At 38.5% G+C, this 15,488-nt stretch overlaps 2 gene segments (V, D, J or C); one reads left to right on the top strand and one right to left on the bottom strand.

The window, feature by feature from the left end:
• Positions 1 to 686: 686 nt before the first annotated feature.
• On the bottom strand, positions 687 to 1,230 carry LOC132539102 (probable non-functional immunoglobulin lambda variable 1-50). The segment is given in 2 exon segments: positions 687 to 1,018; positions 1,157 to 1,230. Coding segments are annotated over 2 exon segments (393 nt in total).
• Positions 1,231 to 12,747: 11,517 nt separating this feature from the next.
• On the top strand, positions 12,748 to 13,348 carry LOC103127131 (immunoglobulin lambda variable 2-23-like). The segment is given in 2 exon segments: positions 12,748 to 12,802; positions 12,939 to 13,348. Coding segments are annotated over 2 exon segments (465 nt in total).
• The last annotated feature ends 2,140 nt before the right edge of the window (positions 13,349 to 15,488 follow it).

Here is a 15,488-nt window from a genome sequence, read left to right as displayed (position 1 = left end):
GATTTAAGTTGTCCTGTGATTTAAAAACTTGTTCTAATTATTATGAAACACTGATAAGCACTACCCATAAGAATGTTCTGCATGCCATCTCTATTGGGAAGTAAAGAGGTAAGACTGTGTTCTCATTTATGTAAACAAAGTAGACAAATACATTCCTCTTATAACTGTCACCAGATGTGCACTCCACATGTATCTGTTTAAAACTAGGTATTGGGGAGGGGGCTGGGCAGTGGCACACCCAGGTAAGGGCACATATTTCCAAATGACCAGTTTGAGCCCCAACTATCCTACACAGAATTGCATCAATAGTGGTGATGCAAGTCTGTAAGTGTTCATCTTTCTTCCATTATATCTCCTCTCCCCTCGGAATTTCTCACTGTCCTGTCAAATTAAGTAGAAAGAAAAAGAAAAGAGAAGAAAAGGCAAAAAAGAAAAAATTATCCCTGGGAGCAGTGGATTCAAAGTGTTAATACAGAGTCCCAGGAATAAATCTGGAAGGAAATAAACAAATAGATAGTAAATAAATGAAAAGGTATTGGTGGAAGAACGTGAAAAATATTCATACCATTTGGATAAATCAATGAGTTTTTTCTGATTCATGCTTAATTTCTAGTGAAGATGTAAGACAGCCACAGATTTATTTATCACTGGGGAACAGCTATTTTTTGACTCACTTCCCCACTGGCCTAGAGCACTGTGTCAGCATTGAGACTAGCATCCCAAACATAGCAATAATAATCAGCCTCATCCTCAGACTGGAGCCCTGTGATGGTCAAGGAGGCTGTGTTGCCAGACTTGGAGCCAGAGAAGCGATCAGGGACCCCAGAATATCGCTTGGTAGTTTCATATATAAGAAGCTTGGGGACCATTCCTGGGAATTGTTGGTACCAATCTACATATTTTCCATTATTACTGTGCCCTATGTTGTTGCTGTTTCCAGTGCAGGAGATGGTGATGCTCTGCCCCAGGTTCCTGGACACTGAGGATGGCTGAGTCACCACAGACTGGGCCCAGGATCCTATAAAAGAAACACAAAACAAATTATTCTAATTTTAATAACATTTATAATACATTACAAATATTTATAACAAAGCAGAGGAAGCAGATTTCTGTGCATCTTCCCAGGACCGTTTCTTCTATCCCCATCACTATTTACCTCTGCACTGAATAAAGAGTGTTAAGAGGAGACAGGACCAAGCCATGATGGACATCTGCATTGAGAACTTGCTTCTGATGCCCCAGAGGAATTAGAGCTCCCTCCTCTGTCTCTCCTTTCTCCTGTTTATATTCTCAGAGAGGGAGGGATCTTTCATGCAAATAAGACCTACCTGTTTGACTCTTCACAAGCTCCTAAGTCAGCTTCTTCTCCTTCAGTGTGAATGGGGCATGGGTGTGTGTCCCCAGGGAATGCTTCATTCACAGCTGTGGGTCATCATCAGTGGGCAGCAGGCAGGCAGGTCAGGTGGTGCTCTCTGTTTTCATCAGTCTGACAATCTGATCCCCACAGAAAGAGTCCTCTAGTCCCTCCTAATGTTCAGGACATGAAGACGCATGACCTATAGTGTGGCATGGTGCAAAGCACCCATCCCAGGTACTAGATACCTTTAAACTACTGTCCATTGTCATCTATTAAGAGCACACACAGAAGTACTTTTCTTCCTTTTCCAGATTTCAGGGCCACATTTGTATTTGAATCTCACTTCTCTGGTGTGATCTCTCCATGTTTCCCTTAATAATTCAGTACTACATGAGATGTATCTCATATAGACCTTTGATCAGGATTGATACCAGAGTTGTGACAGGCACTCATGAGAACTTGTCCTCTTGTGTCTACAATATGAGATAAAGGACTCTCTGTTGTGGTGCTTCTCTAATGGGCAGACCTTTGCTTCCCTGTGGACCCCCTCAGAATTGAGAAGTTTGCAGTCATGAGGTAGTGCATTGGCTTGAGGGCATATATTATTATGATTAATGTCCCAGAATGATGGAAGCATCAAGCAGAAGAAGTTCAGGGCAACAGATCATCCCCTGGTGTTGTGATCAAATAATCAGGCATGCTTAGATGAACCTTAGGTTAGAACATTGCTATGAATTTCAATAGTATGCAGTAGTATCTGTCTTAGTTTGGTGTATATACAATTTCCCAAATTTTCCAATTTTAATTATTTGGCTGGTGTACCAAGTGGATCCTGGTGTCATAAAACCATAATTCTACTGCACCCAGAAGCTATTGTGCATGGTAAGTTACACTTTTTTCCCAATAGTCAGACCAGGATATCTGATAACCACTATGTACTTATACTTCAAGACATGCAAAAGTTCTTCAGTTTCTGCAAGTTTAAAGGAAACCGAGAGGGAGCAAGTGTTTTGGCACAATGGTTTTATCACACATAGTATGAAGCACATGGACCAGCACAAGGATCCCGGATCCAGCCATGGAGCCCTCTCCTGCAGTTGGGTCGCTTTACAAGTGGAGAAGGAAGTGTGCAGATGTCTATCTTTCTCTTCCCCTCTCTATAATTCTCTTCTTTTTATTTTTTCTCTCTGTCCTATATATAACATTAACAGCAATAACAACAACAACAAAAAAAAGTAAAATATGGCTGCCAGGTCCAGTAGTCTGGTGGTGAAAGCATCAATCCCCGCTGATAACCATGAAGGCAAAATAGAAAGACAGACAGACAGAAAGAAAGAAAGAAAGAAAGAAAGAAAGAAAGAAAGAAAGAAAGAAAGAGAGAAAGAAAGAAAGAAGGAAAGAAAGAAAGGGAGGAAGGAAGAGAAAAAGAGGAGAAAATTGAGTATATCATGAATATAGCTGTGACTTGTTCCTGGTGACATTAGGTTCATGATTATTCAAATACTTGTTTGGCTTGGCTTTATATCTTAACTCTCTTTTTAGCCACCAGGTTCCAGATGCTAGCATGATACCAACCAGATTCCCTGGACAGACAACCCCACCAATGTGTCCTGGAGCTCTAATTCCCCAGGACCCCACCCCACTAGAGAAAGAGAGAGGTAGACTGGGAGTATGCATCGACCTGTCAACACCCATGTTCAGTGAGGAAGCAATTACAGAAGCCAGACCTGCTAAAGAATAGGAAGCTTTCAAGGGAGGGGATGGGATATGGAGTTTGGTGGTGGGAATCATGTGGAGTTGTACCCCTCTTATCCTATGGGTTTGTTAGTGTTTCCTTTTTATAAATAAATAGAATCGCATATATTTGACTTTGTATATAATATAGTTGTGCAATTTCAAATAGAATTTTTCAATTTTTTCTTATTGATATTTCAACACTAGTGTACTAAGGTGGTGAACTTCATATGACTTTTTCATGTCTTTGAATAAAGTGTCTCTGATTCAAACAACATTTATATATTCTGAATGCACTTTTTTCATCTGAAAAGTGACCTTACATATTCTGAGATCACAACTCAATTCTTATATCCTGAACAGTACTTACTGTGTCTAATTCATGACCATGATATATTGCTTTTCCTTCTTTATTTGAGAAAATTCTCTAGGTCTGGAGAATTTCTATTAAAAAACTTCTATTAAAAATTTTATCATGTGATCATACAATCTTGTAAATTATTATTAATCTTAAATAAAAATAGTTTGGGGAAAATATATACATTTGACATCAGTACACTCATTGAACAACGCACAGAATGGTAAACTATGTGCATAGGACTCAAGATATATCTTTTAAGGTGATCACTAGAATAAAGTGTATATTCCACAGTTTCATACACAGCAAATGAGTGATGAGTGATGAATGTACAGATACTGAGAAAAGGAAATAAAGGCAGAGAGTTGTGTAGTGAAACAAAAATACAGGTTTTTGAGCAAAGAAGACGAAATTCAGGAGAAAAGACAATCACGGGTGTTAGGTGACCAAATGTCAGATAGCACTGGCTGAAGGATATATAGCACAGTTATTAGCCAAAAAAATGATAAAGTTATATGAACTGTATACCATCATTTATATTCTACTACTGATTTTATTCAATGTCAGATGTTCTGTAGTACCTGAAAATAAAATTTCATCAAGAAGTAAGATGTGTTTTTCAAGTTCTTTGTCCAAGAAAGAGGTCATTCTAAACAGGGTTCAATGTATGGACAGAGTCACCACAGATTGGGCCCAGGATCCTATAATTGAAGAGCATAAATTTAAATATTCTAATTATAACAGCATTTATAATATATAATAAATATTTCTAATAAAATAAAGGAAGAAGATCTTTGTGCATCTTCCCAGGACTATTTCTTCTATCTCCATCACCATTTACCTCTGCACTGAATAAAGAGTGTTAGGAGAAGACAGAACAAACCATGATGGACATCTTCATGGAGAGCTAACTTTTGATGCCCCAAAAGAATTAGAGCTCCCTCTTATGTCTCTCCTTTCAACTGTTTATATTCTCAGAGAGGTAAGGACCTTTCATGCAAGTAAGCCCTACCTGTTTGATTCTTCACAAAGTCCTAAGTCAGCTTCTTCTCGTTCAGTGTGACTGGGGCATGGGTGTGTGTGTCCCCAGGGAATGCTTCATTCACAGCTGTGGGTCATGAGCACTGGGCAGCAGGCAGCCCACGTGGTGCTCTCTGTTTTCATCATTCTGAAAAACTATCTGTTCCTCACAGAAACAGTCCTCTAGTGCCCCCACGTGAACATAACACACAAAGAGCCATGACCCAGAATGTGACATGTTGCCCAGCAGCCATCACAGACACCCTCTGCCTACACACTGCTCTGTTAATTGTTCATCTATTAAGTACAGACACAGAAGTACATTTCCTACTCTTCATAATTTCAGGGCCATATCATGTTCTATTTTTTCTCCTCAGGTGTGATCTCTCCATGGCTCCTTTGACAAATGGAAGGCAGGCTAAGTTCTACCACATAAAGGACTTAGATTAGGATTGAGAGCAGAGTTGTGACAGGCACAATTGACAACTTGTCTTCTGTTCAAAGCCTGGAGAATGTGCCCTGGGGACCCACCAATCTCTGACCAACTATTTCTTGCCCTTACTCTCCTTCCATGTACCCTGGGACATTAATAAAGCTGGGATATTCCTTTTTAGATTGCACTCTGAGGAGATCCTGACTGTGTATGGTGGATAACTCCCTACTGAGAAATATTTCTCAGGCATTTACATAACTCATTATGCCTTCATCTCAGTCAATCTATATTTTTCCCTATTTTATTTTTATTTATTTATAATATTTAAATATTGACATGACCACAGGATAAGAGTGGTATAATTCCACATAGTTCCCATCACTGGAACGCCATAACAATCCCCTCCCTTGATAGCTTTCCTATTCTTTATCCCTCTGAGAGTACCGACCCAGAATCAATATAGAGAAGGTGGAAGGTCTGGATTCTGTAATTGCTCCAGCGCTGAACATGCACAATGGCAGGTCTATCCATACTCCCAGCCTGTCTCTCTCTATCCCTAGTAGGGTAGGGAACTGGGGAGGCAGGGTTCCAGGTGGGGTCATCTGCCCAGGGAAGTCAGATTGGCAACATGGTAGCATCTGGAACCTGGCAGTTGAAAAGAGTCCAGGATACAAAGCAGAGCAAATTGTTGACTAATCGTGAACCTAAATGCAAGAATATTGCAGACGAAGATATGGCGTCTCCCTTTTGGAAAAAAAAAACAAACAACAACCTGGTAGGTCTATATTAGGTATATTCCAAGGGTCCATGGCTTTGCTAGTTTTTGCCTGAGCCTGACAGATAGTATACGGGTGGACCCAACTTACTGTCTGGGGAGATGATGTCAGAGTTGGAAATAGGACTAGAAAGCTGTTGTTCCTGATGGAGATGACCAGTGACAGTAGTGGGAGGGATCTGTTAGGTCTAGTCCCATTATGTCTGGGAATCCCAGCATTCCCTGACTAGGGCCCCAGGTGATGGCCTGATAGTGACTAAAGAGTCATTATCGAAGTGTGCCAGCCTCTTGCCCTTAGTCAGCTTTTATAGTCCTTACTTTGTCTGACAAGTTTAGCTTTGGAGTGATTTCAGGATGTGAAATAATAATAGTAGGTAGGTGAAGAGGGTATTTAAGTTTAAGAAGGAACTATTTCATTTATGGTGTTATTTTGGGTCTTTGTACTTGCTACATTTATTGACTCACTGTAAACTATTGTGCACCTTTGCTTTAAGGTATAGTATATGCTTTCCCCTAACGTATGGGTATGTATACATATACCTTACCTCTTGTGCCCTGGTCTATATATAGGTTTTGAGGTTTGTTAAGAAGTGAACCATCTGAACTGGGTTTCAGGAGTCCTATAAGCTAGGAAAGGTCCCATCAGAGTAAAAAGCTGAGGAGTTGGCATTCTATGCCTGATATCTCTGGACAGAGTCCAAAATGAAACATGCTGAGGTGGTACTGCTTGCATTGATTGGGTTAGGATCAGCAGATGCAGTATCAGTTGGTATGCATTGAGAGAAATGTATAGGAAAGTGAGCACCACCATAGAGGTTCCAGGACTGGGAGAAATATGGGCTATATAAAGAAAGGGAAAGGTTCTGGCTATCCTAGAGTTTAAGAAGGCAATAGATAGTGATTGCTATAACCAAATTATTTGGCAATTGGGTTAATTTTGAAAATCCCATTATTAGGATTTGCTGTGTCATACAGGACCTCGCCATAATATATTAGTCAATCTATATTTCTATTTAGCTATCAAAGCCAGTTTCGGAAGAAGAAGTAAATGAGAATTTAGACAAGTAATCACATCATAGGTAATATTCCTGTTTTACTTGGAAGTATTATGTTCTCATTGGAAAAATGAATCTTAAAAAACAATTATATGTGTAATCTTAGTTGGGAGTCTAACAAAAGACACTTTAAAGAAAAACAAAAACAGCAACAATAATAACAACCAAAAGCAAACAAAACTCCAAAACTAACCCAGTTTAATTACTAGTAGTTCAGATCTCCGTGGTAGCTCTTGAATGTGAACACTGAGTATGGCCCATGTTTGTTATGCACTAGAAAGGAATTCAGGCCCTACACATGCTAACACAAATTTTACGTCATCCTTAAATATGTGAAATATTAGGTAACAAAAGATATACCTCGAGCCCTATGCTCGTAGTTTAGCATTCTTTGCCTTGTTCAATGAGTGCACTGATTTCAAATGTATATATTTTCCCCAAACTATTTTTATTTAGATTAACAATGATTTACAAGTTTCTATGATTACATGATATAGTTCTATACCACCCCCACCACCAAGTTCTGGGCCCCGGTCTCCCAAAGGAATAGTATTTTCAATCACTGTAAAACTTTTGTTACCTTCTGATTATATTCATATATTCTAAAGTTTTCAGCTGTGCATCTTATCTCATGGCATTTGATAGATACAGTCACTACATCCTGCTTTATAGCTCTGTCCATACATTGACCCTGTTTAGAATGACCTCTTTCATGGATAAAGAACTTGAAAAACACATCTTACTTCTTGATGAATTTTTGTTTTCAGATACTACAGAACATCTGACATTGAAAAAAATCAGTAGTAGAATATAAATGATGTTATACAGTTCATATAACTTTATCATTTTTTTTTTTTTTGGCCAACGACTGTCTTTTATATCCTTAAGCACAGTGCTATCTGACATTAAGTCACCTAACACCTGTGATTGCCTTTTCTCCTGAATTTGGTCGTCTTTGCTCAAAAACCTGTGTATTTGTTTCTTTGCACAGCTGCTCTGCTTCTTTTTTTTTTTTTTATCTTTTCTCAGTATCTACACATTAATCACTCATTTTCTGTGTATGAAACTGTGGAATATACATTTTATTCTACTGATCACCTTTCTCAGCAATAAGCCATATATTTTGATCCTACCAAGAATACTTACTCAACATGGTCACAAATACCACCTCTGCATCAACAGAATCCCAAACTCAACACAAACACCACATATTTCCAGTTCTGCTCCCTTTCTATATATTTCTTTTTTTATATACAGAATGATGTTCTGTTTTTTAATATTTTATTTATTTATTTATGAGAAAGATAGGAGGAGAGAGAAAGAACCAGATATCATTCTGGTACATGTGCTGCCGTGGTTGAACTCAGGACCTCATGCTTGAGACTCCAGTACTTTATCCACTGCTCCACCTCCCAGACCACTCTAATTATTTCTAATTCTGGATAATTCTAATATTAATTCCAGAAGTGTGTTGAGTTTGTACTGAACATTTATCTGTAATTCAGATACATGTGTAAAAAGAAGAAAGTGACATTTCAAATGTATTTCTTATTACCCCTTAGCAAATGAAGGAATTGTGACATATTCTCTAATTTTCTTTGCTGACTTTAATATTGTGCATAGCTTAGTGTGCAATTCATAATAAATAAATAAATTGAATATTTGTGCACAACATATTAGTGTAATTTCAAATAAGATTTTTCAAGTTTTTCTTATAGATATTTCACTTTTAGAGTACAAATGTGATGAACATTACCTGATTATTATCATAAGTCTCAGAAAAGTACATCTATTTGACTCAAATAACATTGATGTGTTCTGAATACAATCATATCATCAGAAATGAGACCTTACATAATCTGATACCATATCCCAGTGTTTTTATCCTGAACTGTATTCACTATGTCTAATACTTCACCATGATATTTCTTTGGACCTTCTTTCTCTGAGAAAATTCCCCAGGTCTTGAGTCTTTCTTCTAAGGACCCTGCTTGTGAGCCCTGTAGGACAAGATTCTCTCCTGATTGATGGAAACTATCATGCCTGGCTGTTTACAAATCACATTCAGTTATATGAGTTTTATATATAAAAAGAATGAATTCAGTGGTGGTCACCTATATTCTCTTTCTTATGATTGCTTTTAAAGATTTTATTTTTCTATTCATGAAGACTAGGAGGAGAGAGAAAGAGCCTGACATCACTCTGCTACATGTGATGCCAGGGATTGAACTCAAGACATCATACTTAAGAGTCACATAGTTTTGGAGATATGCATTGAGTGCTTTCTGACTTATGATTCATCTTTAAGAAGGAGAGTTCACTCCTACAAGGAGGGGTACAGATGTTAGAGCCATCACTGGTAACAAGTAGTTTTTGGTCTCACTTCTTCACTGATTTAGAGCCCTGTGTCAGCATTAAGAATAATATCCCAAATTAGGCAATATGGTCTTCAGACCATAGTCCAATGATGGTCAAGGAAACTGTGTTGGAGCCAGAAAAATGATCAGGGACTATAGAATACCCTTTGATAGTTTTGTATATAAGAAGCTTGGGGTTATTCCTGGGAGTTGTTGCAACAACTGTATATAATTTCCCTGTATCCTAGGCCCTATGTTGTTATTGTTCCCATTCCAGGAGATGGTGGTCCTCTGCCCCAGTTTCCTAGACACTGACATGGCTGAGTTACCACAGACTGGGCCCAGGCTCCAGAGACATAAATTTAAATGTAAATGTAAAATTAAATGTAAATGTAGAGACATCAATATAAACATTCTAATTCTAATAAATACATGAAATATAATAACTAGTTCTAATAAAGTAGAGGATGCAGATCCCTATAAATCTTCCCCGGATAAATTATCTTATCTCCATCACTATTTACCTCTACATCGAATAAGGAGTGTTAAGAGGAGACAGGACCAAGCCATGATGGCTATCATCATTGAGAACTTGCTTCTGATTCCCCAAAAGATTTAGTGCTCCCTCCTATGTCTCTCCTTTCTACTGCTTATATTCTCAGAGAGAGGGGAATCTTTTATGCAATTAAGACCTGATTCTTCATAAGATCCTAAATCAGGTATTTCTGCCTCAGTGTTGATGGAGTCTGTGGGTGCCCAGGGATTGCTTCATTCACAACTCTTTGTCATGATAAAAAGGCAACATGGAAAACAGGCTGTGATCTCTGTTTTCATCAATTTGTAAAACAAACTGCTCCCCAGCCCCCTGCCACAGAAACATTTCTCTAGTATCTCCTAGTGTTGAGAACTAGAAGACTCATGTCCCATAGTATAAATTTGTGCCCAGTACCCATCAACAACACCCCCTCCACTCCTCTCCACACACTGTTCTATCCACTGTCCATCCACTTAGTCTAGACTCGAAGCATTTTACCTTTCCTTCATGATCTCAGGGCAATACTCACGTTACAATCATACTACTCAGTGGTGACTTCCATGGATCCCTTTACAATTCAGTGCCAGGATGTGATCTACCTACCCATATCAATCTTAGAGCAGAATTGAGTTCAATGTAATGACAAGCACACATGGCAACTTTCCACCTTGAGTGTAAAGGATGGGTAATGTGCTCTCTGCTATGGTCCCTCCCTGGTGGGAAGAAAGCTCCTTTCCTGTGGATCCTCTCAGATTTTTGGAAGGCAGCAAGTTGTAGGTGGTTCAATGGCTTGAGAGCACACATTATTATACATAAGGTAACAAAGGGGGTGAAGCTTTAAGAAGCAAATAACTACAGCAGCAGATCATGCCCTGGTGTTATGATGATGTTGTAAGTCATAATTGTTTAAACCAGAATATGATTCTACTGCACAGAAGTTTTGGGGATTTGTACCCATCAAGTGTTTCCAATAATCAAACCAGGATCTCTCCCCACCATCAGGCACTTATACCTCAAGGCAAACTACAAGCCTGCAGTTTCTCCAAGTTTAAAGAAATTTGAGTGTACACTGAGTATATCTGGAAGTTGCTTCTGGTGACAATGCTGTCTTACTTAGTTTCAATAAAGTTTTGTTTTTCCTAGTAGCTACTGTGTGGAAAGTTTCGAAGATGAGGCACTAAGATGTGACTTGCTTTATGAGGACACATATCCATGAAAATTTACAAAGACTCAGAAAAGATTGTGATTACAAGAGGATATATAAGCAAGGTACTGGAGCAAATGTCTGGTGGCTCAAATAGCTAGCTGACTCATAGCTCTTAACTAGACTTTTCCTCTTGCTTACTTTTCATGGTGATATTTATAAGTAAACATATCATTTGTTTAACCTTTTTTTTTAACATTTTCATATTCACATTCAATATTCTATCATTTGATTATATCTGCTAATGCCATATTAAGATGAAGAAATGAATGAGAACTTAGAGATGTAATCATGGGAAATATCCCTATTCTACTTGGAAGCATGAAAATCTCACAGGAAAAATGAGTCATCAAAGTAATTATAGGGGCCAGGTGGTGGCACAGCTGGTTCAGTGGACATGTTAATATGTGCAAGGACTCAGGTTTGAGTCCATGCAGTGGGAAAGCTTCATGAGTGGTGAGGAAAGACTGCAACTGTCTCTCAGTCTCTCCTTATCTCTCTCTGCCACTCTCAATGTCTCTCTGTGTCTTATAAAATGTTTGACAATTACTATTATCAAATAGTAAATATGTAAAAATTTTTAATTAATTAATTTATTTAAGAAAGGAGACATTAACAAAATCATAGGATGGGGGGGTACAACTCCACACACTTCCTGCCACCTAATCTCCATATCCTATCCCCTTCCCAATAGCTTTCCCATTCACTATCCCTCTGGGAGCATGGACCCAGGGTTGTTGTGGGTTGCAGAAGATGGGAGGTCTGGCTTCTGTAATTGCTTCCTCACTGAACATGAAACAACAAGAGAAACAAGAATAGCAACCAACAAAGTAAATGAAACCTCAAAGTAACCCAGTTTGGTTACTACTAATTGAGATCTAGATGGATGTTCTTGAAGGTGAGCACTGAGTATGGCCCATGTTTGTAATGTACTAGGAGGGACTGCAGGCACACATTTCAAGTAATGCTTAAAGGTATGAACTAATCAGGTAACAAATGTTCTGTCTCAATATCTATGCTCATAGTTTACCATTCTAGACCATGTTCGATGAGTGCAATGATTCCAGATGCATCCTAACTGAAAGGAGTTGAGATATAGGGATGTGGGTGGTAGAGCAGTGGGTTAAGGCACATGGCACTTTTGAGCTCCTCGCTCCCCACCTACAGGGGAGTTGCTTCACAGGTGATGGAGCAGGTCTGCTGTGTCTATCTTTCTCCTCCCATCTATGTCTTCCCCCATTTCTCTCTGTCCTAACTAACAACAACTACATCAATAACAAAAACAACAATAACTACAACAATAAAAAACAAGGGCAACAAAAAGGAAAAATAAACAAAATTAAAAAATTAAAGATGTAAAGCAGAACAAACTTATGGATAATTGTGAACATAAATCAAGAATATTTCAGATGAAACTAGTAGGTCTATTTTAGGATTGGGATATGAGGTTGTGGTGGTGGGAATTGAGTGGAATTGTATGCCTCTTATCCTATGGTCTTATTAAAAATATACTTTAGAACTAAATTTTTTAAATAAAATAAAAAGGATGTGAAAAATGGTCTGTGTGTCAATTTCACTAAAGGAAAAAAAAAAAGAAGATACAAGGTGGTGTTCTCATTTATGGATTGTTTTTCAGACTGATGAAAACAGAGAGTACCACCTGACCTGCCTGCCTGCTGCCCACTGATGATGACCCACAGCTGTGAATGAAGCATTCCCTGGGGACACACACACACACACCCATGCCCCATTCACACTGAAGGAGAAGAAGCTGACTTAGGAGCTTGTGAAGAATCAAACAGGTAGGTCTTATTTGCATGAAAGATCCCTCCGTCTCTGAGAATATAAACAGGAGAAAGGAGAGACAGAGGAGGGAGCTCTAATTCCTCTGGGGCATCAGAAGCAAGTTCTCAATGCAGATGTCCATCATGGCTTGGTCCTGTCTCCTCTTAACACTCTTTATTCAGTGCAGAGGTAAATAGTCATGGGGATAGAGGAAACGGTCCTGGGAAGATGCACGGAAATCTGTTTACTCTGCTTTGTTAGAAACGTTGTAATTTCTTATAAATGTTATTAAATTTACAATAATTCATTTTGTGTCTTTTTATAGGATCCTGGACCCAGTCTGTGCTGACTCAGCCATCCTCAGTGTCCAGGAACCTAGGGCAGAGCATCACCATCTCCTGCACTGGAAACAGCAACAACGTAGGGCATAGTCATGAAGCAAAATATGTAAATTGGTACCAACATTTAGCAGGAATGGCCCCCAAGCTTCTTATATATGAAACTACCAAGCGATATTCTGGGGTCCCTGATCGCTTCTCTGGCTCCAGGTCTGGCAACACAGCCTCCCTGACCATCACAGGGCTCCAGTCTGAGGATGCAGCTGATTATTATTGCTTTGTTGGGGATGTTAGTCTCAGTGCTCACACAGTGCTCCAGGCCAGTGGGGAAGTGAAACAAAAAGTACTTTTTACCCCTCTGATGACTAAATCTGTAGCTTTTTACTCTAAGCAGTGAACTGATTCTTCCTTAGAGATGGATCATGTGTCAGAAGAGACTCATTAATGTCTCCAAAACTGTGTGAATGTTTTGTCATGTTCTTTCTCCAATATCTATGTATTAATCTATTTGGTATTTATTTGTTTATTTTTCTCAAGAGTTATTGCTGGGCTCAGTACTGGTGCTATGAATACACTACTCCTACAGGACTATTTACAGCAGGAAGAGTATGGTACCCACATTCCCTGCCTGACTAATTATATGTCGCCTGGCATAGGACTATCAAAGTCCACATTTTCAACTTTTCTATTATTTGTATCAATGTCCTACACATACTTGGATTTTCACTTTGTTTTACCTTTATAAAACCAAAATAATTTCTCTTTTTCTATCTGGTCGTCAAATGTCAGTAATATTATTTTCGTGATGAAGCAGAATACCTCAAATATTTCTCAATAGGTAGACAATAATTAAAGTGAAGCTTCTATGACCTGGGGATCCAAGATTCTTTCTCCAACACCCAATATGCCCTCGCTTACTCACTTTCACTTAACACCAAATGGAAGTTAGTTCAAGCTATGGCTCCAAACCTTGAATCAAGTCAGCAGGTTTCTATCTTTATTTCTCCCACTCTATCTCCCCAACCCACTCAATTTCTCACTGGACTTTCAAATATAATATAAATAAAATGGAAGAAGAAAAAATGGAGGAGTAAATTGAGCATATCATTAATATATCTGGGACTTGTTTCTGGTGACAATGCTATCATACCCACTTACATAAAAGGTTTATTTCTCCCTACTAACAATCTTGCTAAGAGATCCTAACATGAGACTCTAAGAAGTGAAAAGCCTTGTGATAGCTAAGTGCGTGAGAATTTTCAACACAGAAAGCCTACCTCCCTCTCAGGTTTATGAATCCTGTTATGATGTCAGACAGAGTAGGTAAGCCATGTAGAGCAAAGGGAGATCATGACTGGGATACTGAGCAAAGCATATTATCTTATGTCCACCAATAGAATCTATTTCAAGTAGATAGTGAACCTTCTCCGAGGACTATATTGCTGTAGTCATGAAAGGAAACATCCTTGGAGCTCAAACCACTCAGAACATATGGGAACTCTTAGGAGTAGGGTCCCTCAGCCCAAAGACACAGATATTATGCCCCTCCCCTCTCCTACACCAAAAAGATTCCTATAATCCACAGAGGGGGCGTGGGAGGGCTCTGGTAGATGATGATGACTCTTCATACATGCAAATCTATCTGTGAAGTCCCTCATAAGACAAGATTGGATGCCATTGGAGTTAATAAAACATCAGGATTTACTGAGACAAAAGGACAAAGGAGATTACTCAGAGCTTTTGTGACTTAGGATAGAGTTTGTGACCTGTTTATTTTCAGCTATAGTTTGGCTTTTTTTATTGCTTTTCACAAGATATTCTTGACACCAATCAGTGCTCCAGATTGAGTGAAATGCCATTGTCACTCTCACACAACAAACATAATTACAGCTTCTAACACAGTAAGATCTGGTGCTCTACAGCAGGAAGAGTATGGTACCCATATTCCCTCCCTGACTAATTATATGTTGCCTGGTATATGACTAACTATCACAGTCCACATTTTCAACTTTTCTATTATTTGTACCAATGTTCTACACATCCTTGGGTTTTCACTTTGTTTACCTTTACAAAACCAATATAATTTCTCTATTTCTATCTGGTCGTCAAGTGACAGTAATATTATTTTCGTTATGAAGCAAAATGCCTCAAATATTTCTCAATAGGTAGACAATAATTAAAGTGAAGCTTCTATGACCTGGGGAATCCAAGATTCTTTCTCCAACACCCAATATGCCCCCGCTTACAAACTTTCATCAATCCTAGAACTTTATAAATATAAAAAATAAAATGATATAAAGCAAAACAAACTGTTGGCTCATCGTGTACCTAAAGGCAAGAATATTGCAGATGAAACTAGTAGGTCTATTTAGGCATTTTGGGATACGAGGTTCTGGTGGTGGGAATTGAGTGGAATTGTACCCCTCTTATTCTATGGTCCTGTTAATAAATCTACTTTACATGGAAAAGATTTAAAAATAAAATAAAAGGACGTAAAAAATGTTCTGTGTGTCAATTTCATTAAAGGAAAAAAAAAG

This window comes from Erinaceus europaeus, chromosome 6 (assembly GCF_950295315.1).
Source record: "Erinaceus europaeus chromosome 6, mEriEur2.1, whole genome shotgun sequence".
Lineage (NCBI taxonomy): Eukaryota > Metazoa > Chordata > Mammalia > Eulipotyphla > Erinaceidae > Erinaceus > Erinaceus europaeus.
This window is presented reverse-complemented; position numbering and strand designations above follow the sequence as displayed.